The 23,205-nt window shown below is 42.9% G+C and overlaps 1 protein-coding gene across 3 annotated transcripts in view; it reads left to right on the top strand.

Moving 5' to 3' along the window:
• Nucleotides 1–23,205, top strand: part of LOC147612894 (uncharacterized) — a 224,838-nt gene that overhangs the window by 7,239 nt on the left and 194,394 nt on the right. For all 3 annotated transcript variants that reach the window (XM_086782164.1, XM_086782165.1, XM_086782167.1), the window contains exons 2-12: nucleotides 5,019–5,138; nucleotides 5,228–5,350; nucleotides 5,470–5,592; nucleotides 5,702–5,816; nucleotides 6,103–6,167; nucleotides 6,711–6,938; nucleotides 7,068–7,189; nucleotides 11,628–11,784; nucleotides 12,058–12,146; nucleotides 17,816–17,996; nucleotides 18,201–18,599. In XM_086782164.1, the coding sequence (XP_086638290.1) occupies nucleotides 5,019–5,138; nucleotides 5,228–5,350; nucleotides 5,470–5,592; nucleotides 5,702–5,816; nucleotides 6,103–6,167; nucleotides 6,711–6,938; nucleotides 7,068–7,189; nucleotides 11,628–11,784; nucleotides 12,058–12,146; nucleotides 17,816–17,996; nucleotides 18,201–18,599 (1,722 nt within the window). The remainder of the gene's footprint in view (nucleotides 1–5,018; nucleotides 5,139–5,227; nucleotides 5,351–5,469; nucleotides 5,593–5,701; nucleotides 5,817–6,102; nucleotides 6,168–6,710; nucleotides 6,939–7,067; nucleotides 7,190–11,627; nucleotides 11,785–12,057; nucleotides 12,147–17,815; nucleotides 17,997–18,200; nucleotides 18,600–23,205) is intronic.

Here is a 23,205-nt window from a genome sequence, read left to right as displayed (position 1 = left end):
GATCAAGAGCCACACCTTTGCATTCAAGATGTGACTCTTCACTTGTACATCTTCGGGTCCTATAGTTGTGTTTACAATGTATAGTTGTATCTATTGATGGTGATTGATGCTCACACAAAGAAGGATTGCATAGAATGTGTGGAGCATGGGAGAATGGTCCTTGTCTCAATGCAAACGACACTCAGCTTTCTGCTCCATTGTTTGAACTTTCAGTATTAAGTCTTTAATCATGTTTTATAAATATCATTAGACTAGAAAGTCCTTGCAATGGTATCACAGCTCTCAAGTTCTGCCCTGAGAGATGCCCACAACCAAAGGCTCTCACTTAGAAACCCAACACCATGCATGCAGGTGTGCCTTTGTAGACATGAGTTTGTCCATCTCGATTGCTTGTGTTAACAACAATCAAGTGTACTTTTCTTTTTCCCCTTGGATACCTGCATTATGAGAATCGAATTTTGGATGAAACACTGGCTGTGATTGGGGATGCAATCTTGGTCAAGATCAATCTTCTTCTCAAGGACGACAAAATACCGGATTGCGTACCATTTGCTTTAGCAACGATCGTTGGTTTGAATGTCCCAAACGGCCAAATAATTGACAAAACTTCCGAGGATACCTCTCGCGATCAATCTAAAGGCAATTATGCTATGATCTTGTCCTAGCATACATAGGCGTGTGTAATCACTTCGGTGGCACAATCACAGTCTACCCATACTATTCTTGCCTCGGTGTTAACGGGGTGTCAACCATAGTTCATAACATTCATGTTTGCTTCATGAAGCAAACGTTTGCAACATACACGTTTAAAACTCGTGTTTCATACGTGCTTTTAAAAAAAATGTTTTTCTAAGGTTTTTTGTTTTTTGAAAGTTGCTACGTTTTTTTAATTGAAAATCGGTCCATGCAATGAGCATTTATGTAACTTGTAAGTTGTAACTTTGTAAGTTTTTATAATGGAACTTGGAGAGCTTGTGTTTACAATGTATAGTTGTATCTATTTGTCTAAATCTCGTCCTTTCTATGAGGTATTATATTGGTCACGTATGTTACTCGGCCCAGGCCTGAAACATACTCGAAACATTCTTACATACCCGAATGCATATGCGTTTGCTAAACGTATGTTATGAACTATGATGTCAATGCATGTGTTGACACTTATTGGGTCCATTTCCAGCTGCCCAATTAGTATATGTATATACCTAGATGAATCCAAGAACATGCCAAAAATCACCTTTTAGGAACGTGCATGTTATATACTCATGGTAGTCAACCCACAAGACTATATAACTATCAACTCCATTATGCATGGTATGGACTAGATACTACGACATCCCCACTAACGTCGTCAGTGCCCAATAGTGGGTGTAGAACTCTGTATCAAGATATGCTCTCACACACGCACTCCACACACACACACACACACACACACACACACACACACACACACAAGAGCATATATTCACACAAAGCCCCTCGTACTGAGTTTCTGTCAAACCTCCGGAGATGCAGGGCAGACTCAGTCATAATGAAGCCTAGCACTAAGGGAAGTAGCAAATAGAAAGAATTAGTACAACAAATAAGTAGTTGACAGGGCAAATGCACCGCTAAAGATAGAAAGAATTAGCACAATATCAACTGGCCGCAACTCGGACAAAAACTTCACAATGTGAAATTTGCATGTTTGCTAATACGGCCTAATTAATATCATGATCGATAACACATGTTGCCACAACTTTGTGGCCACAACAACAATTGAAAATACGCACCACTTGCAGTCCCCACACTTCTGAGATTGAGTTGGCGGATGATTCTGGATTCAAGTGCAATCATAGTTGTCACGATACGAAACATGATACCGTACGATACGATACCATACGGGAATTTTTGGGATATCGTACGATAAAATGTGTTTTTTTTTAGCACTTACAAACTATGGAGCTTCAAGCTTGAATGTGAGGGAAGGTTGGGGGGGAAGGAGTCTATACTGCTTGAGGAACCAGAACATGGAGATATGTCTCTCCTAGTTGGGTTTCCCAATTGTCTCCAAAAAAGAGCCTGTTTGGGTAATGCGATACCAAAGGTCTCCTAGTGTAGCGTTTATGACTAAGGGACCGTCCTTGCACAAATACGGGCAGTGCATCTAGGGTGATAGGTTTAGGGACTCCGCTGTAGATCAAAATGGCCCTGTCCAAATCTTCTCCCTCATACATAACTTGAGGATCTGACTGTCTAGCCTACCTATACCAGGGATCTCCAAGTGATGTAGCAAGATTCTCTCATCCTACCAATTAAGTCTACACTACGAGCCTACCTTGCCAGATTTTTTAGGTGTCTCAACAATCCCATATGGAATGCTGAGTGGACACGAAAGTTGCGAAGTATTGCAGGCATTTGGGATCTTCGTTGAGCATGATTTCTATTTTTTTGAACATTCGGAATTTTTTTCTCAAGGTGGGGGGGGGACGTACTGTACGATATCGTACGGTACCGTATGAACCGTACGGTACAAATAGGTTCGTACTGGTACGAGAAACAACCCTGAGTGCAATAATACCATGGCCCCTCAAATTTCCTATCTCATCCCCTAGTATGACTTTGAGGCAAGAGCCCTATCCAGATATGACATGATATTGGGTCAACAATGGTTATATCAGTATGACACTCTTAGTAGCTAGTCACACATTGCAATTTGTAAAAAATGGAAGAGTGATAGACCTCCAAACAGTGGGTTCGAAAGGCTGGTTCTTCTTCCACACTTTTGATGGTATACTCTATTGAAGAGATGGTACTTACTAGACCCTAATTCCAAGGTGGCATATTTGGCTCAACCCTTCTTTGCTCCACATTTGGATTTATTTCCGACAGATTTATCCTTAGTTTTACCTCCTTGTCGACCAATGGATCGTTGAATTGATCTCCTTCCCAGTACTTCCTCTCCGACTCATGCTCCTTATCGAGTCTCATTTACAATCCCAAGAAATTCAATGCCAGTTAATAGAGTTTTTGGACGAAGGTCATATTAATCCCAGTAAGAGTTCCTTTGGCACACCAGCTTTGCTTGTTTAAAAAAGGATAAATCAATGCAACTTTGCATCGATTATCGTGTCCTCAATAAACTCACTATCAAGAGTAAATATCCTCTTTCTTAGATTGATGAAGTATTTGATGAGTTACTTCATGCCAAAGAATTTTCAAGGCTGCGCTATAGCCTTTGACAATTATAAGCATTCGGATATTTAATCGGGTTATCCAGTATATAGTAAAGAGTTATTGATAGTTGTTCATACTTTTGGAGCTTGGAAACATTATCTTTAGGTTCTGTTGTTGTGAAGATAGATCATCATTCTCTGAAGTATATTTTCACTCAACTGATTTTGGATGCTAGATAAAGAAGATGGGTGGAGTATTTGGCAAACTTCCATATGACTATTGAATATGTTTCTGGTCTTTCTAATGTAGTTGCTGATGCTCTTAGTAGAATGCCTCAAGCTTTAGCAATGGCAATTTCAACAATTCATATCAACATTCTAGCAAAATTTTAAAGATCAATATGCAGATGATCAAGACTTTGCTATGCTTTTCGAGTGATATGACTCCACCTCCTAGTTCTTCTAATATGAAGATTTATGCAGCTTATTCTCTCATCGGTGGATTGCTTTATTATCAGGATTGCATTGGTGTCCCTCATACGTCGATGTATTACTTTATTATCAGGATCGTATTTGTGTCCCTCATATGTCGATGTTCATAAAGTTTTGGTAAAGGAACATCATGCGGTTCCTTATGTGGTCCATCTTGGTATCAACAAGACTTATAGGTTGTTGACAGCTTCCTATTATTTTCCCCAAATGAAGAGATGTTATAAAGTTTGTACAACATGTTTTTTTGTCAAGTAGACAAGCTCGAGCTGGTCTTCTTCAATCACTTCCTATACTGAATGATCGATGGGAAGTATTAGTATGGATTTCGTTCCTTCTTTATCTCGTCCTTCAAAAGGTAGTACACAGATAATGGTGGTAGTAGACAAATTATCCAAGATGGCAAATTTTATACCATGCAAGAAGATAGCTGAAGCTCTTTGCTTATTATTTCTTAAATATATTTTTAAGATACATGGATTGCCAAAGTCCATTATTTCAGATCGAGATCCTACCACTTTTCAAGTCACTTGGAATTCTTGAAGAGATGCTTAGACATTATATTCATTCTCATTCAGCATCTTACCGTCGTTCATCGTTGTTGGCAAGAACTCCATAGCTCTACTTTTGATGCAAGTTGGGCTTTGATACCAATTGTGACATCCTCACGATGTTGTCCATCCCATGATTGTCCTAGCCTCACTACACCGAACCACCCTTGAGCTTGGGAGAGGTAAATGTGTGCAACACTATAGCATGAGGCCTCCTATCTTTAGACCACCTCGCAGTCAGCAGACTACCACCATACGCATCTCATACCACGGATGGTACTAGCCTATGAAGATCAGCAGTCATAAACCTAGGGCTAGTCTAGATTGAGACCTACACAGCTCATCACATTGAGCTATGAGCCCACCCCTTGTTTATATGGGACTAGGGTGCTATTTTTAGTGAAACCTGTATATTGTCTTGCTGTCTCAATAGCCAATTGCTCATATGTGTGTGACGTGGCCTTGGCCCATAGAGCCTCTACCCATGACCATGCCACCAGGGATGTAATGTGAGGGCTTTTCAAGTGGAAACTATGTCAGTTTCTGGCCTTTTGCAAGGGCGGATGAGAAACATGCAGGATTTCCAAAGATTCAGCTCTGTAATGTGCAGAATTGTGACCATTTTTTCGTGACTCTCAACAGCATGTGGCCTGGGTAATGGGTACGGATTATCTTCAAAATATCTTATTTGTTAACCCATTTTTAAGGGCCATCCAGATCTTAAAACTGTGTTTTTAGTGAGTGTTATATGTACAAACAGTTATTACTCAATGTTTTTGTTTCTTACCCATTGCCTGTTTGTGCCTGGTGGCAATATAAATTGCAGAAAAAGCCAAGTGAGCATGTGAAGGATTTATTGAATCCACCACCTCTACACAGGGATGGAGTTGCACGGCCAAAACCCTGTATCATCGAGCAGCACAACTTCACAGAGCAACCTTATCAGGTCAGATCGAAATGCATAAATTGTAGTTTGTCTGTTCTAAGGCAAGATCTATATCATAACTTTGTATAAACTTTATTGCTTTGTTTTAGCTTGTGTCGTCGGTGCCAGAAGATGAGCCATTGTTCCAGCCCTTCCCACCGGAAATCAATTTTTCTGGCTATGAACCTTTCAAAAAGTACACAGCAGTGCTTCAACTTAGAAATAATGATAAGGTCAATACTTTTTTCTATTTGTTCTCATGATTGTCTCGAGAGTTGTTGCCAATCCTCTCCATAAGTGCCCTTTATCTATCTCTTCTGCAGTGTTTTTAAAGCTGACATGACTTGTCCAGGCGATGCGAAGAATACAAGTTTATACGGTGGATCCAGAAATAGTCACGGTACACCAACCCTATGATCAAGGCAATGAGGTGTATGCTGATATTGGCACAAATAAAGTTGCCTGTGGCATGGAGGTGATGGGGTTTTCTTATATGCTTTGTGAATATACAATGATAGGAATTCAGGGACTTGTATGTTTCAACATTCGCTACAACTCATTATACCATATTTGACTTTGCATAGGTGACCTACATTGTAACTTTCTGTCCAGAATGTGATGAAGACTACCGATCTGAGCTTGTAGTAGTCACTGACCGTGAGAAATTTATTGTTCCAGTCAGTTGCTTTGGCAGGAAGCGTGAGTTGTGTTCTTCTACTCTTAAAATCTACCTTAGCAAATCTCTTCAAGTTAGCCTTCTTTTAAACCCAAGTGCATGTTATCATGGGCCTTAATTTTTTCCTACAAATCTTAATAGAGATTACAGTATATGTGGTGACTTGCCTCTTAATATGAAACCTTACAAGCACCCAATCTGCCCTCTCACTGTAGGGTCTTGAGTCCAAGATAGATTAACATTGGAAGAAATAACAAATGCATACTAATAATGTATGGTGGTAACTCTATCTCGTCGTCTGCTTTGTAGCTATTCTGAGCCTTCCAGATGAGATCATATTTCCACCAACACCGGTCAAATGCTGTAGTAAAAAGGTACATTTTTTATGAATCCCATATTAACAATGTCCTCTATGTATCTGGCCCTTCAAACCTGTCAAACTGCCAAGCTCTCAATATTCCCCATACTGAGTACGCTACTGAGTGATTCTATCTGGATAGAGATGGGAGAACGTGCACCATTATTTTATCCTGTGGGTAGCATAGAGAGCACCATCTGCTGGGACATCCTCATATAGCAAAGGAAAAATGCAGCCTTTCGGCTTCTATGAGAGCCCCACAGCCTCTATGAAAAGGGTGTGGTGTTGCATATGCCATGATAGTGTATTAACCGTGCTGCTATGAATATATCAATGTAAAGCTTGCTTATCCCAGTCAAGCAAGTGGTTTACTTGGTCTCATGGATATGTCTAGAATAAGGTTTAACCTTCTCACATCTTGTATAAAGAGATTTATTGAATCTAATGAAAAGTCGTGTTTTTTCTAAAAGAAGATAGATGCATTTCCTTGCTATCCATGCAGAACTTTAGGCTTATTTTATTGCTTTTCTTTGGCAATTCAATTTTAAAAAAAATGCAGAACCTGATGATTCAAAACGTGGGTACCAAGAGTGGTATGTTCAACATAACAACTTCAGGAGCATTCACAGTAAAACCAACAAGTGGATTGATTGACAAAGGGGCCTTCTTCCAGTGCGAGATAAATTTCCGACCAATTCAAGCAGAAAATTATGAAGAAGAACTCAAGATTTGTTATGTGCAGTGCAACCAGTGCACTGTCTCAAAAATTATTGGTTTGGGTTGTGAGGTGGAGGAACTATCCTTTCCATTTTAAATGCTTTTTGTGAACAGATTATGTAAAACCTTTACTTACTCAATTGTATAGTCTAAAACCTTACATTATTTTTGGTCCGTCTGATACTGTTTCAATGGCCAGCTTGATATTGGACTATCAATGGGTTTAGCAGCTGCTCCACTGACATTTATTGACAAGAGCTTTTTGATGAATGTTCAACTGATTAATGAGTCATCTTCTGTGGTTCAATTTCTGTGGCCAGAGTAAGCTCCTGATTGTAAGAATTTAAAAGTCATGCAGACATGCATGTGCACACCACCCCCACCCACCCACCCATGCACCCTCACGCATGCATGCACACTTGCGCATGCACACACTTTTTTGGTAATATCCAGTGCAGTATATTTATATGCTCATAAATTTACAAGATGGGAAGTCTCCGAAGCGGAGAATATCCCAAATGTCAGAAACATAAAGAGAAAAGCTCTAAACAAGAAGCATCCATATCACCCTCATGGCAGGCATCATATAAGGATTGCCGCAATGAGGCTCTGAAGGATTCATATGACTGGTGATTCTGCCGACCCAAGTATGCCAAATTATGCTCACTCCAAATTGTCCAAAGAGCCCAATATCTCACCCAAGAGAGAAATAGTGAGTATTGGGACAAAGACCGCATATATCTGCCAAAAAGCCAGAAATGTTTCCCAAATCTGTGACCAGGGAAACGGAGCCGAAGAAAATCTGAAATTCTCCTGAGGAGGATCCTGGAACAAGGGCAGTGCCAGAGCAGATGAAGAACAGTCTCTGAGGGAGCCTGACATCTTAGACATGTGGAAGGTGCAATGTGACGTTTAGCAAGTATGACCCCCACTGACAATGTGCCTGTCAAACATCTCCAAAGAAAAAGTCTTTGTTTCAATGGCATTTTACACTTCCACAACATCCGGAGATTCTTCCGCCACCATGAGAGGGGCTTCCTTATATGCCACAGAGAATTAGCATGTTGATGAATCCATGGGGCAGGCTGAAGAAGCCTATAGGCTTTGATGGAGGTTAAGGCAGGAAGGGGAATAGGATGAATGTATGTAGTAGATGGTTGTAATTGCCAATCCAGAAGCCTGTCTGTGTCAGCCATAGGTGGAATAGGTAAAAAGGGATGCAATAAATCAGCAATTTTCTTTCATATCAACCTATGATGCATTCCCAATGCATAGGAAGCAGTGGCCCGGGGAAAGGATAAGACATATCCCCGATCATCTACCACATCATGCATGTACCTAATTCCCAATTTCATAAGATTGTATGCCCGAACAGGTTCCTGTAAAGCCAATGGAGTGTCAAAGATGGCACTCCAATGAATACTTTCTTTCCTCATCGAGTTTGTCTGCAAGCAATTATCAGGAGCCCATTTGACCTTAGAGAGAACTTGTTTCCAGTCAAGTATGAGGGCAGTAGAGAAAGGACAACCAGGTATCCTCCCTACAAATCTCCCAATCACAACCTCCCAATGATCCGTAATCCAATGACCATAAGCAGAAGTCTTCATGTTGACACACATGGATGCTAACATACAAGTCCATGGCTGCTGTTGACGGAAGAAAGTATGCAACATTGTAGCCTTCATGATATTTTATATTGAGGACATTAAGTCCACCATGCATTCTTGGGGAGCACACCATTTCCATCTTCATCAGTCTCAATGCTTTCACAGCAGTTTTTGTCTTCCATAATATCTCCATAGCTTGAGACATAAAAGCTGAAATATCCCTGGAGGACCAATGCAGCAAGGGCAAATAGAACTGGACATAAGACATCACAATGGATTGTACTATTCTGAGCCTGACATGAAGAGGCCAAGTCGAAATCTTCCAGTATTCCAGTTTATGTTGAAGTCTTTGGAAAATCCATTTTAACTGCTGCTTTCTGGTGATATGCCATCCTATGGGATATCCCAAATGCCTGACAATATCTCTGGAATGCACCACCTGACCCAGCCAAAGAATAGAATGCCAGTCACATTGTTTCAGGGGGAGTAATTTAGATTTGTCAAAATTGACATGCAATCCCGCTGCCAACCCATATAAAGAAAGAGTGGCCATAAGCATGCGAAGTTCCCGAGGAGAATTCTGTGGCATGAAGAAGGAATCATTAGCATATGCTTGTGCCAAAAAAGATGTAGCCCCTGGGATTTTGAGACCAGTCATCTGTCCTGTGTTTGTAAGATGATCAAGATACATCAAAAGAGGATGGGTCGCAATGGCATAGAAGAGAGCACTGAGAGGGCAGCCCTGTCTAACTGATCGACCCAATATCCATGACCGAGACAGATGGCACCCAAGAATGCACTGAGCAGTAGAGCTAGAATAAAGCCAGTAAACAGCATTTGCCATCTTGGGACCAAAGCCCAACTTTGTCATGATCTGAGAGATGAAATCCCATTGAACATTGTCAAATGCCTTAGTAATATCCACCTGCAATATAAGCACATCTTGATGCGAATACTTAGCATATTCAATTGCAGTCAAGGCATTGGATATATTCATGGATTTGTCTTCGCGGCACAAAACCATACTGATGAGGATGAAGTCCTGCATGCAGTATCTTGTGAAGCCTATGTACAATCATTTTGGCAATAAGTTTGTAAAGTACAGGTATCAAAGTAATAGGCCTCCAATCTGATATATGATCACACAGATGTTTTTTGGGGACAAGCTTGACTATACCATGCTTCCAAGAGTGCAGCAATTGATTTTCTTCCCAGGCCACATTGATCATTTGCAAAAGGACCTCTTTCAAATCATCCCAAAAAGAAATATAAAATTCCACTGTAAGGCCATCCCAGCCAGGGGACTTGTATTTGCTGAGGTGGAACAACGCATTATCAAGTTCTATGTCAGTAAAAGGCCTTTCCAAGGTAAGAGCATCATCCATTTCAACTATTCCAGAAACATATTGAAGAAATTCAGTCCTGGCATCAGTCACTTGATTTGATGGGGAACTAGGAGCAGAAAACAATTTCTGGAAATAATTGTGGCATTCGTCTTGGAGATCAGAGAAAGAGTGAGTCTAAGAGCCATCTAGTTTCCTAACCCTTAGACATGAATTTTTATTTCGAGTAGCATGCAATCCCTGGAAAAAGGATTTTGAAGAGCAGCCCTTATCCATGAGGGGCTTCATTCTTGCCCTAATCTGCCATTTGTGCAATTTCCTCTGATCATTAACAGTAAGTTTAAATTGTGCATGTGAAAGGGAATCCTTTTCTGAATCAAAAAGTGGCCTCAACTGAGAAAATTCAGTCAAATGTTGTGCTGTCTTTTTTGCCCATTTAACCTCATTCCTCCATTTTGTCATATGCCATTCGCCATACTCCCTAATGACATTCTGAATACGAGAGACGAAGCTGTCCCAAGCATAATTCGTGTCCTCCTGGGCATGAACTGGCAAAGGATGAATGGCCAATTTGATCATTTGCTGAAAGTTGTGATGTTGAAAATAAGCCCGATTAACATGCAATAATCTACTAGAGAGAAATGGCAAATCATCCAGAGGCATGCCAAGCTGCAAATTCATCCACAATGGAGCATGATCTGACAAGCCCAATGAGAAATCTATAAGGAGATGAGGGCTAAAATCTGCAAATTGTTGTGGATAAAACAGATACCATTTGTCATGCCTTGCCCAATACGTAGTAAGTGCATTATGATGAAAAGTATATCCACGGACTGACCCTTGGAGAAGTACCCATAAATCTTCAGCCTGCACAGAAAGAAGCATGTCATCCCATTTGTGCCTTTCCAATGATAGCATATGAGATCGTCAAGTGGTATTATCTGTAGGCAGAGGGGAATTATTAAAATCCCCACAGATGAATGCATTGGATCTCCATGGATATCTCCGTAAAGAATCCCACAAAGAAGCCCTCATGGCAGAGGTTTGGGAGGCATAGACTGATGCAAACTCAAAAATATCACCATTAACATTGCATTGTATTACTATCCATCCGCCACTATTGTCATTGAAGGCCAACTGAAGCAACGCCCCCTTCAATCTCGTCAATGGGATGCTTCTTCTCCCTCACCAGGACAAACTTCTACTTCAGCCTCTGCTCCTATCCTTCAAAATTGGGTGGGCGTACTGAAGAAGGGCATCCCCATATGTGATTCAGAAGAAGAGGAAAATGCTATGTCTTTCATGGGCAATGAAGGCATGCAGCCTATGCAGGCAGAGGCATAGCCTCTCGGATGTATGGTTCTTATCCTGACACTCTGCTGTACATACCTTTTCATGCTTCAAACACTTAAGTGCTTTACATACAATGTACAGAGCCTCTGCAATGTCTCAAAGTGGAGGCTTTTCTGGATTTATGTACATAAAATGCAGCCAGATATTGTTTGTTTGCAAGAGCATAATCAACACTCCATGGCTGGACAACATGGTTTTTTGCACGGTTATGATATATATTATGCTGGTACTGCTACCTATTCAGGTGTATGCATACTGGTTAGACATGACTTGCGCATGCACACACACGTGCATACATGCACACCTACATACATGCACACATGGGCCTTTTTGAACTGCATCGTAATTCCCACTCCATGCGTGCTTCCCACAGATGCACATATACTACTATGTATTGTAGTTTAAGTGGTTCTATTTGCAATTATTTTCCAAGTAATGAAACTGGTCTTGGCCCAGGTTTGCTTCTAACGGTGAAAGCAATGACAACCAGCAAGACATGAAGAGCCTTGCACTGGATTTAGATCTTTCAAAAGATGGAAACTATGATAAACCTCAACTTATATTTAAAGATGCTCTAGTGAAAGGGGACGAGTCCTCAAACATGATGCTAGAGGTATTTCCTCTCTTTTGTTGAAACTAGAGTTTCCCTCTCAATCTTTTGTTTTGGTTTTGTTGATGTAATATCAACCAAAGTAGGTTGTGGATCATGTTCTTGCTTGACATGCATGCCCAATGTTTGCGGTCGCTTGCTTGCGTTCGAATGTAATAAAATATATCATTCTCTCAAATGGCAACATAATATACATCTTTTTAAGATGTATATTACGTTTACCATGCCTTGTCAAGGTTGGGAGGTGTTTTTGAAGTAAGTGTTTTTTGTACTCAGGCATTTTCTCTTACACCAGCTAAGGGGGAACTCTGGCCTGGAACAATAGTGGACATTTCAATCACTTTCTCTCCAACAAAAGCTTTGAGGTATTGAAGAAAAACTGATGGTAACTTGTTCACAAAATGTTGTTCTCATGAACAAATGCTGCCTCTTTTTTTTGGATCAATCTTACAAGAAAATATGCACATCACAGTTGGTGACTTGCTTACGACGAGTCTTCAAATGATTTGTCGGTCATATGTGGGATCCTTATTCAATATTTGTATGCTCCTATAAAGACCCTACTTCTTCCTAGTTTAGGGGCTGCTGTCCCATAGTTACCAGGAAACGGAAACGGGGGAACATTTTGGCCCCTGGGAATGGGACCGTTTTGAACCCTTGGAACAGGAACAGGAACAGGGGAGCGCCACGTCAGCAAACAAAACTAATGGAATTCTGAAAAATGTCATTTTAAATGATGAATTTTAAGTAGGATAGGCTAAAACTTTGAAAATCTACGTTATGTATGCATAGTTGAGTGGAAAAAATAGAGGAAAAATACTTTTTTAAAAACATTTTGCCCTTTTTTAAAAGGGTTATTGGGCCTGTTACTAGGGGGAACGTTTTGGAACGTGAGAACGTTCTGGAACATTTCCCCCTTCCTGTTCTTTGTGGGGAAACGTTCTGGAACGTCCAGGATTGGGGAACGGCGTTCCTCCGTTTCCTAGAGGGATAACGGCGTTCCCAGTAACTATGTGCTGTCCAGCCGTCCACATGGGGCCCCAACTTGTACCATGGTGGCCAATGGTGAAATCTGGTCTCCAACTGGTCCTCTGCTTGGAGATGTTTGCTTCTTCTGTTCCCAGTCTCTCATTCCCATAGTATAATGTCTCTGGGACATCGTTTTTTCCATCACATGAGTGCATCTACAGACTACACTACTGTAGTGCATCTTGTTCCATGTCCTTGTCCTTTTATACAATCAGGGCTCACAATGGTCTATAACTCTCCTAATGTACCTTGTCAAGTGCCTCAGTGGTCATGGCCCATGCATCTAGAGAGAAACAAAGAAAGTTATATTTGCGTCTTACAAAAGGCTTGATGGGCCTATGAGACAAAAGATGATTACAAGTATCCATGGAATATCATCGTCATGGAAAACTGAAAAGAAAACTGACCGTGGGGAGAGAAAGAAATAAAGAAAGAAAGTTATATTAACGTCTACGGAAGACCCCAAGGGCCTATGAGAGTCGAGACCAAAAGTAATACAATGGTACCATGGATATACTGGGCCATGGAAAACTAAAAGAAAAAGTAAAATGAAAACATCTGACAATACATGTGATCAACAGATGATCCTATGTACTGTGAGATATATTGTGATCAGCTAATGACGATACCCGCCTCGGCCAGAACCGATCTGATGGTGGAGTGAATGTTAGGCCTCTGTGATGGGAGCGTGTCATGTCAGCGGAGAACCTCACGAATCTGTCTCTGTGTGGTGGAGGGTCTTGATGCTCTGGGTCGAGGACGTTTGGCTCGCAGAATGGATCGAGCTTTCTCGCTAAGAACTTCTTTGGGGCGTGGGTAAGGGTGGTGGGCTCCGATGTCGTAGTAGAGGAACTGTTGTGGGCAATGGATTCCGATGTGGATGTGTGTACCACAGAAATTTGTGATGGCTCTCTGTGAGGTGTCCTGTTGAAGCCGGGGCTGTCTCTCAGCATGCTGCCTCAACACTACATCCCTGTGTTGTCTGAGCTCCATCGAGTACATGCCCAAGCACCTCTGATCCTCAAACTGTATCACCCATGTGAGTGGTCCGAATTCCTCTCGGAAGAGGTAGTGGAATCTCCCCCGTATCTCATAGTAAGCCGGGCAACTGAGCATATAATGGGCCTCATCCTCTACTGCTCCTGTGATGCATACTGTGCATGTCCTCTCCTCATGTGGGATATCCTCAGCTCTGCCCGTCTCTACTCTGAGGCGGTGGGAGGATACCCTGAGCTGGCCGATCGTGATACGCATAGCATGTGACATGTGTATTTGTATGTATCCCCGGATCTCAAAGAATCCATCCTCGGAGAGTCTCAAGAAGTGATCTCTGTAGAACTCACACTTCTTACCAATCTTTGACAGAGACACCCAATCCCTGAAGGTGGAGGTGCAATAGTGGGGGCTGCACTCGTGAATTTGTTTCATTTCTTTAGGTGGATTGGCTTGTGGCATTTATGGCTCAGCCAAAATGCATTCATCTTCGATGGCCAGTCGGGTATACAGGGTCATATTGGACGAATTCGGGGCATGCTGTTGTGGCAGCTTTTGGCCATGGCTTCCACGCATGCCGAGAGTTGGCCGCTTCTTGGATTCGGATCGTCTGCACAGCTCCATTGCGTGCATTGTTGATAGAGGGTTTTTTCCTGGCGCCATCATCACTGCTCGGGAAAATGTATCAGTTGTTTGGACTGTCTACTATTTCTGTCCCCCCTCCCCCCTTTTCCTAAGTTTGTTTGTGTTCTAGCCCAGCTGTTGGCCATGAGGCCTGTGTTCATTACCTGTGCATAATATTACCTTTACGAAAAAAAAGAAAGAGAGAGAGTTCTATTAACGTTGTGATGGGAAAATTTTAAAGAGTTTGGTGCACTTATCTCAATGGTCCAGGGGTAAGGTAATCCTTGTGAGAGGGTCAAGGATAGCTGCTAGCAAACAAAACACTCACAACAAAAGAAAACACTCACCGCATATACACTCATATCACTAGCTATGCCCCTTTGAGCCATTCCTTAATTCAATATTGTGGATACACTCAAGTGGAGAAGAAACCCGAGATCTCTAGCTAGATTACTCTTGATAAAATTTGTAAATGTTAACATCACTGAGAAGCTACATATACATCATCTTTTAAAGGAGTTCTGGAAAATGCCATGAACTCCATGTGGAAATAGCCCTTATGTGTACACATATATATGTAATCAGGTGCCATACAATTGCACCTGAGTATGCATATCATTCTAATTAAAAGAAACCAAAGGTTTTAAACCTTAGTAGTCATGTGCTGTCAAGATGATAGTACTGCTCTGAACCTGCCAACCCACCCTTGATCACTGACTTGTGTGCACCCTTTCTTCTTTGTATACAGGGCTCCTTCACGACTCCTCCCTGCACAAACACCTCACTGCCCCTCAGAAATTACACACCATCTCCTTGACGTGCTGCCTTCTGTGTATATCCCCTTCACTCTCTGTACAGTCGGCAGCACTTCATGTCTCTGTGTTTGACAACCACACACATGCACAGGATGCGGAATCCACTGCAATAAACCCACGCCTCTTGGTGTGCTCTTTGTTTTATGCAGAGCCCGCAACAGACACACTCGTAGGCTCTGTACATGGGAAAGCATGCTACCTCTGAGAAACTTTGTAGAACCACCTAACACCTTGTACATTATACAAACAAAAAGCTATTTTGAACCTGTAATCAACACACACCCTGTGTATGCCCGGCCAGCCTCACAGCAGCTACATGACTACCTCTCGTCAATCATCTCTGATCAACGCAGGCCTTCTCCCTTCCAGAAGCTCTCTGTTTGCACACAGTAATAACAACTATACTAGCCAGAGAAATATGCGGATAAAAGTGAATTTCCTTGGGCTTATCACTGCAGACACATATGCTCTCACGAGATCTCACACACACATCATTGTGTGCTCATCAGCATGAGTGGTATATCGGAGTCTTCTCTCTTCGCTTGTCCCCCTTACATTCTTAATTGACTGCTGTCTCATGCATGCACAGAACTCCACATTCCTTTCATTTGCACAGGCCTGCTGTCACTGCAGCACCTCCTTGTCTCTCCTGTACAAGGTCGCCCGCCTTACATAGCTCCTTGGGATTTGTTTCACCATCAACCACGAGTGGCTATGCCTTAAGCCCAACCCTTGCACCAACTTACTGAACAGCATCTCTTATCAATGTGCGCCCAGGACCTTCTCATCTGCAGGCACTTTCTCTTCTCCTCAAAGACTCTTCTTCTTCTTGGTGCATTGAGATGGCCATCCACGACCATACTATAGAATCTTCCCCACCTTGTATGGCGTTTCCTGCCACTACATGTAGAATGACAAAGGTGAAAGCTGGTCGACTGATTTGCAGCTACGTTTTCTGTTTGTTAGGTTTGTCATGGGGTTTTGGGAGGTGAGTGAGCCACTGGCTTGGTGCAGTAGCCTATATAGGCATGGGTGCACCATCCAGGGCTATTTTTGGCTCGGAATGTCTGAAAAATTGAGGGATCTTCTGTGGGTAGTTCTTCTCTTGATTGTTTGAGAAGACTATCCCACAGTTTATATGTACTCTTTTCTTATTATTAATATAAATACATCTTCACTAAAAAAATAATAATTGAGGGATCTTAGCAAAGCACCCAACATAGTGTAGATACAGGAGGAATAAAAAGTTATATCACAAGAAGTGAGAGGAGCAATTTCAGATTGCAAAAAAAGCAAACTGTTTGTAGAGCGAAATAGCTTGTGTAATACTTGGAAGAGAATGAACAAGGACAACAAATTTCTTCGCCTTGACTGGTCCTCCACAAAGATGGAGTTTGTCCCTCAACAGGGGTGCTTGAGTTTGACGGCCGCTTGCGAAACCCCACTACCCCCTCACACTCCCCCCTCCCCAATTGCCTCCAGCTTCTACCAACAGCTTCTCTCAGTGCCATCTCCTTCTCAAGACCACGTGCACCGCACGGTCTGGCAACATGAGTTAGTTGGACTCCCCTTCTAAATGCCTTCACTTGTGATCTGCAAAAAACTAGCATCCAGGCTATATTGAAGAGGTGGTAATTTGTCATACATGCTTTGAGGCCTGAGGGACAAGCCATCTAGAAGTCCTGTAAGATAACCCTTTCCCTGCACTAGCCAATTGTATAGGTGAAGCAAGTGCAATCCTGGGGAGATGATCAGTGATAGTAAATAAACACTATAGAGAAATGTGGCTGTATCCACCTCAAGGGGTGAAGGCATGGTTGCATGCAATGTGGAAACTGAAACGACCATCCCTCAGCTGCCCTTCACCTCTGGAGAAGTGATAGAAACTTAGTCGATGGTTTATCTATGAATTTGTATAATTTGGTGACATATCTTCACGCATGAACCTGCACCTACTCCAGGGTGCTGATGAGGACATGAGTAGGGATGTCATAGCGCGCAGTCTATGCTATGCATGATGGAGGTGATGATTTAAAGCTCTGTGAGTAGACTTTCATGGAGTCAAGATCGCACTTTCGTTTTTGTTATGTTTTTGGAAATAACCTGAACTTTTCATCAGTGTGTGCCAAATGCTTCCTGAAAGTTCAGAAAGCAATTGTAGACTTTCTTAGATCTAGCATGTTCCTCTTCAATGTCTGCCCTTGTGTAAAAGTAAAACCTAAGGTGCAGTAACTACACCTAAAACCAGTTTCTCCTTTGGCCCTCATCCCTGGTATTTTTGCTAATTTTCTCACCTTGACTCGAGTGCTGATGCATATAAATTAGTGATTGTGTGGCTCACCATGATGATTCTACAACTACTTGCCTCCATTGGGTTTCCAGCGTTGTAGATGCTAAAGTTTACAAACCAAGTGTGAGGGAAACCTTGGCAGGTGCTTCATTGAAAAAGTCCCCACCATACCACCCCCCCCCCCCCCCCCCCCCCCCCCCTCCATTTCAATTTATACTTTCCAAGCCGTTAGATATGTATGGTTTTTTGAATCTTTAAATTTTCTTATTTCATGTTTTTCCAGGTACATGCACACAGCTTACTGTGTTGTTTCTGGGAAATCAGATCCCCTCAAGCTGGAATTGCAAGGTACTGGAATTGGACCACAAGTACAATTGGTTCCTGATATCCATGACCTTGGGAATATACACCTATATTCTACTCACAAGGTCACTGTGGAACTACAAAACACAGGCGAGTTAGAGGTATTGCTTGAACGTCAACTATAGTCAGGAACAAATGTAATATGCTAGTGGTGTCTGTAACAAGGAAGAGATTGAAGTTTTGTAGGTGTTTCTTTTGTTTACTTTCATATGCTCAAGGTGCAATTGCAACTCTGGCATACCAACATCACCACCTTAAGCTGGTTTTGCATAATCAAACAGTAAAACTTTACATCTTTATTCCAGGCAGTATATAGGTTGATGGGCTCAAGGAGCTCTCAAGTGATGAGCTTCACCTTCCATCCAGATTCGGGAGCCTTGCCACCTATGGAGGTCCAAACCATCTTCATTGAAGCTGTATGCACGGCAATGGGTGAATTTGACGAAATCTTTACATGGGAAGTGGATGGAGTGCTGCATAATTTGTCTTTGAATCTGCGGGGACATGTTGGCGCTCCACAGTTTGATTTAGAAGCTCAAAATATTGATTTCGGTGATGTCTCATATGGGATTGAATGCATAAAGCAGATGCAAGTGCACAATACTAGCCCCGTTCCCTTGCTATTTTCCTTTCAAATCCTCAAGGAGGAAGATTGTTTATCCATTTATACAGCTACTCCAGAGTCATGCTTGCTTCAACCAGAGGTATGGAATTTTTGACCTATTTAAACATGAATAGAAATGCTAAACAGTATGTGACATGAAGATTCTGCTAGTTGATTGCAAGATTTTAAAAGCTGAAGCATAAGCATAAGAAAGGAAAAATCTGATAGATTTTTAGGAAATCATACAGATTATGTTTGACAAAGCCATGCAAGAGGGGTTAGCGAGACCAAGAGAACACCACTGGAGAAAAGGGCCTTGGGATGAAATGGTTAAGATTATGGTGTAACAATTTTGTACCTTTGTAAGGGATGACATTCTGCATTATTTGGATACCTAAAGAAATAAAAACCATCTTCTCCTCGCTGTGATTTGCAAGAGCTTGTGACTCTCTCTCCCTCTATGATTTCAAGTGTCCCTTTGTTTTCTTACCTCTTTGCTATGGATTGCTTCAAAGTTGGTGTGAGCTTGGGAAGCTTCTACAATGTAGTCTCAAGAGGCATCCACCTCAACCAGATGTACCAGCCAACAACCTTCTCTTCCCAGGCCAAACTACCTTCTCTGCCCAGGCCATCGTTGTGTCTAACAGGTTTACAACAAGTTGTTGAGGGGAACACTGTTGTTCATTTTAGAAACCTTAACCAAAAATTCTTAGAAGTACTATTGTACCTGAATCTAAAGGGTTTCCTGCTTGTTGGCTTCTACAAAATGTGCTTCTTGTGCCCACCCCACCCAACCGTTCGTTTTCTTACATGCTTTGTTAGAAATGGTCAGCTTCAAGGATAATCAGCTACAGGTTTTCATAAAGCCACGATTTGTGGAGCCAAATCCATAACCCGTAAGAGATCACAGAGTCCAAAGGAGGCACCTACCACACACCCGCTGTAAATTTCTCGGATTTTCTGATGCGGAATTCTAAGCTTGCAGATTTTATTGATATGTTGTCTTATGTGATTTATGTCGTGTTTGCCTCTTCCGCAGGGTTTTTTTTTTGGGTGGGGGTGGGGGGGGGGGGGTGAATGAATTGTATGGGTGAACTATTCATTGCCTTTGTATTCCCTGGATTTAATGCATGTAGAATGTCCACGGGTTTTGGGAGAATACCCAAGATGGAAGTGATCTGACATTTACATCTCAATTTGTGCATTTATGAGTGTTACATATGGGTTTTGCAGGGGTGTTGCAGGCTCCTTCTGCACCACTCCCATATCCTGTAGAATCCTCCTCAGCCACAATGCCTCACATGATGCAAAGCATGCAACTTTGTACTCAGCCTTTGTTGACGAGAGTGCAACACTAGGTTGTTTCTTATTGATCTAAGAAATGCATCTCGAACCAAGAGAAAAACAATACCCTGCCACTGAGCGTGTGGTGTCCGAATCGCCCGCCCAATCTGAGTCACAAAAGCCATTGAGGGTCTTGCCCGTAGCATAGTTGATGCTGTATTACTGAGTACCTTGAATGTATCGCAACACCCGCATACCTACTTTCCAATGATTCTCCTGAGGCCACTGAGGGTCTTGCCCGCAGCATAGTTCATGCCGTATTACTGAGTACCTTGGATGTATCGCAACACCTGCATACCTACTTTCCAATGATTCTCCCAGGGCTTGTTGGAGAACTTGCTCAAAACACCAATAGCAAAACTGATGTCTGGTCTAGCATATAAGTCTCATCCACAAGGTTTGAGGTGTCTTTGATGGAGAGATTCAGCTCACTCCATTGGGGTACCAATGACTGCCTTGCATTTGGTCATGCCAAATGCCTCGAGTACCTCACTTGTATATTATTGCAGAGAGATGAAATGGTATTTGGCTTCTCCTAGACCTCAATCCCCAAACAATAATGCATGAGCCCAAGATCTGTCATCTCAAACTCTGCACTCAGCATCTGTTGTGTTTGTGAGAGCTTTTTTTGGTGATCCCCTATCAAGATGAGATCATCTACATAGAGAACAATGACCACATACTTCTACTCACAAAAGACATACAAATTTGCATCTGAAGGGTTGCACAAGAGACAAATACTCACAAAGTAAGGATCAATTCTCTGGTACCATGCTCATGGAGCCGGTTTCAGCGTGTAAAGTGTGTTCCGTAACCTGCAAACTTTGCTTTTGGAATCAGGAACCAGGAACCAGGAACCTAGGTGGCTGTTCCATGTATACCTTGTCCTCGAGGTTCTTGTTGAGGAAAGCAGATTTCACATCCATTTCCCTTCTGCTTGCAATGTGGTTAACTTGGCTGTAGGAGAAAAAGTTTTCTGAAAGTCAAAACCTTCAAATTGTGCAAAACCTTTGGCAACCAGCAGTGCCTTGAACTTTTCCAAAGTACCATTAGATTCGTATTCTGCTTTGTAAACCCACTTAATGTCAATTACGGTGAATTACCTTACGTCTTGGAGGACGATCTACAAGGTCCCAGGTGTGGTTTTTCAGGATGGAGTCTGTCACATGCACCTTGCACTATGGTGCATTATATGTAACATCATACAATATTAATACCTTTTTAGGATTATTTGTCGTATGTCGTGGCCCATCGTGAGCCCCAGTCTGAGACATGTTAGGCACGAGCTATGTAGGTCAGTATCCCAAGCCTTAGAGAGGTTGAAGGTGTCAGTCCTCTTAACCCACTTGGAAAAATCATCATACAGAAGCATATAATGTTAGCCCTAGATTAGGTAGTACATTAGAAAAGCATTATTAGAAAGCATTTGCATACCGGCCAGCCCATCAGGTAGCCCTTTCATAAGGGCAAGCCTTGGTGTTGATGCTTAGCATCATCCACCCCTCATAGGACCACTCGGCAGCATATGACAGTCCATTTCAGGAGGTATAGTCCGCAGCATGATGCAGCTGTCAGGTAGTACCAGGCCGACCCCACACGTGTGAAACAATAGCATTTAATGCTACAGGTTGTGGACATTTTATTTTGGCCAACAGCAGCATGAATGGACCGACCAGCAGCAAAATTTTATATAAAAGAAGCCCATGGTCCATTTGCATGAATCACTTCATTCATTCAGAATTCAGCCTAGGAGTTCAAGAGAACATGTGTGCTTGAGATTCTCTGGGTTCTTGGAGCATACAAACAGCCTCAAGCACTCCGTGGTTAAGTCCAAGGCAGCATAGAAGATCCTTTCATCTTCAGTTAGTATATGTGCATATCCTCATTAGTTTTGGATTTGCATCAATGCCTTCATAGAGTCTTCTACAGTGTTATTGGTTCAGCATATGATTCAGCCTGCATTCGGTCTTCCTTGTTCTTGTGTTGGGCAATCCTCAGCCATCATTGTACAAAGTTCTCCAAAGATTTAGACAAGCAAATACTCCTGCTTGGGGGGGGGGGGGGGGGGGGGGGGGGGGGTTGGGGGGAGTGCTTTTAGTGGGTAATAGGAACCCAATCTGGTGTCAACTCTCATCTTCTCTCTCTCTCTACTCTTCTCTCTCAAAGTAAAGTGGATTGCATAAACTCATAGGTTTAAAGAAGGCTTTGTTTAACCGATTAGGTCGTGAGCAAGCTTCGAGCTCCTCCCCCCTCCCCCCCCGGCGGTTCCGTTGGCATTGCCTGCGTCTCCTCCCTAGCGCGCTGTGCACTCTTGTTTCTTCCGCCCCTTCCCCCCTTGCGCAGTGCTGCTGCCGCCGCCCCTAGCTTGCTGCCCCCCTTCGCTGCTTTGCTGCCCGCCTCCCTTCGCTGATTGCTGCCCACCCCCTTCGCTGCTCTGCTGCCCGCCCCCCTTCGCTGCTTTGCTTCGCACACCCCCCCCCTTTTCTTTTTTCCTTTTTCTTTTCGTTTCCTCGCCCCTCTCCTCCCTCCCCTCCCATGCACGATGTTGCTTCCCGGCTCCTAGTGTTTTTGTTTTACTCGGCAAGCTTCGGCTCATTCTGGTCTTCACCCTCAGGAGGACTCCATGGCAACCGCTCCGTCATCCTCGACTGAAGCTGCCATTGCTTGCATTTCCTTCTCTGAAGCAGATCTTCAGGTTCTTGCTACGACTATTGCCTCACTTGAGGCCTCAACCCTTGTTTGCAAAATTGTTGGTAGCCGCCCCGCGCGCAGACAGCTTAGGGATCTTTTTCAGGCCAGCCTCATTGGCGAACCTACAAAGATCACCGATATTCACCCTTTGGGGCATGGATACTACTAGGTGGAGTTCGACTCGCCATCGGCATCAGACCGAGTCATGCAGCTGAGCCCCTTGCACTGCGTACGGTGCAGGCCTTCTTTGCTCGGTGGCAGCACAGTTTCGATCCTGCATCTAACCCATTGGCTGGCGTTTTTGGCTTCCCAGTGACAGTTTGCTTTCGAGGCATTAAGGAGTAGTACCTTCCTCTTCTCCTGGGGATTGGTGGTGCCATTGGGAGTCCCCCCGCACCGTTGCATCCGCCCTAGCGAGGGCAGCTGGGATCCCACCCCTCCGTATCTGTGTGGACTCACCAGAGTTAGTACTGCATTGCATTTCTCTTCCTAGCCTCCGAGGGGACCCCATATAGCAGCGCATGGAGTACTCTGGCCTCCCAAGCCAATGTTTCATTTGCAGACAGATGGGCCACTTAGCTTGAACTTGCTCTTGGTGGCAGTCCCTCCTCCCGGTTCTCATGCTGACCCTCACCAGGGGGTTGAGAGAGGGGCAGGCCCTTAGGCAGTAG

Source organism: Cibotium barometz, chromosome 44 (genome assembly GCF_041138505.1).
Source record: "Cibotium barometz isolate CiBa-2024 chromosome 44, ASM4113850v1, whole genome shotgun sequence".
Taxonomy (NCBI): Eukaryota; Viridiplantae; Streptophyta; class Polypodiopsida; order Cyatheales; family Cibotiaceae; genus Cibotium; species Cibotium barometz.
Note: the sequence above shows the minus strand (reverse complement) of the source record. Positions and strands in the feature narration are given on the sequence as shown.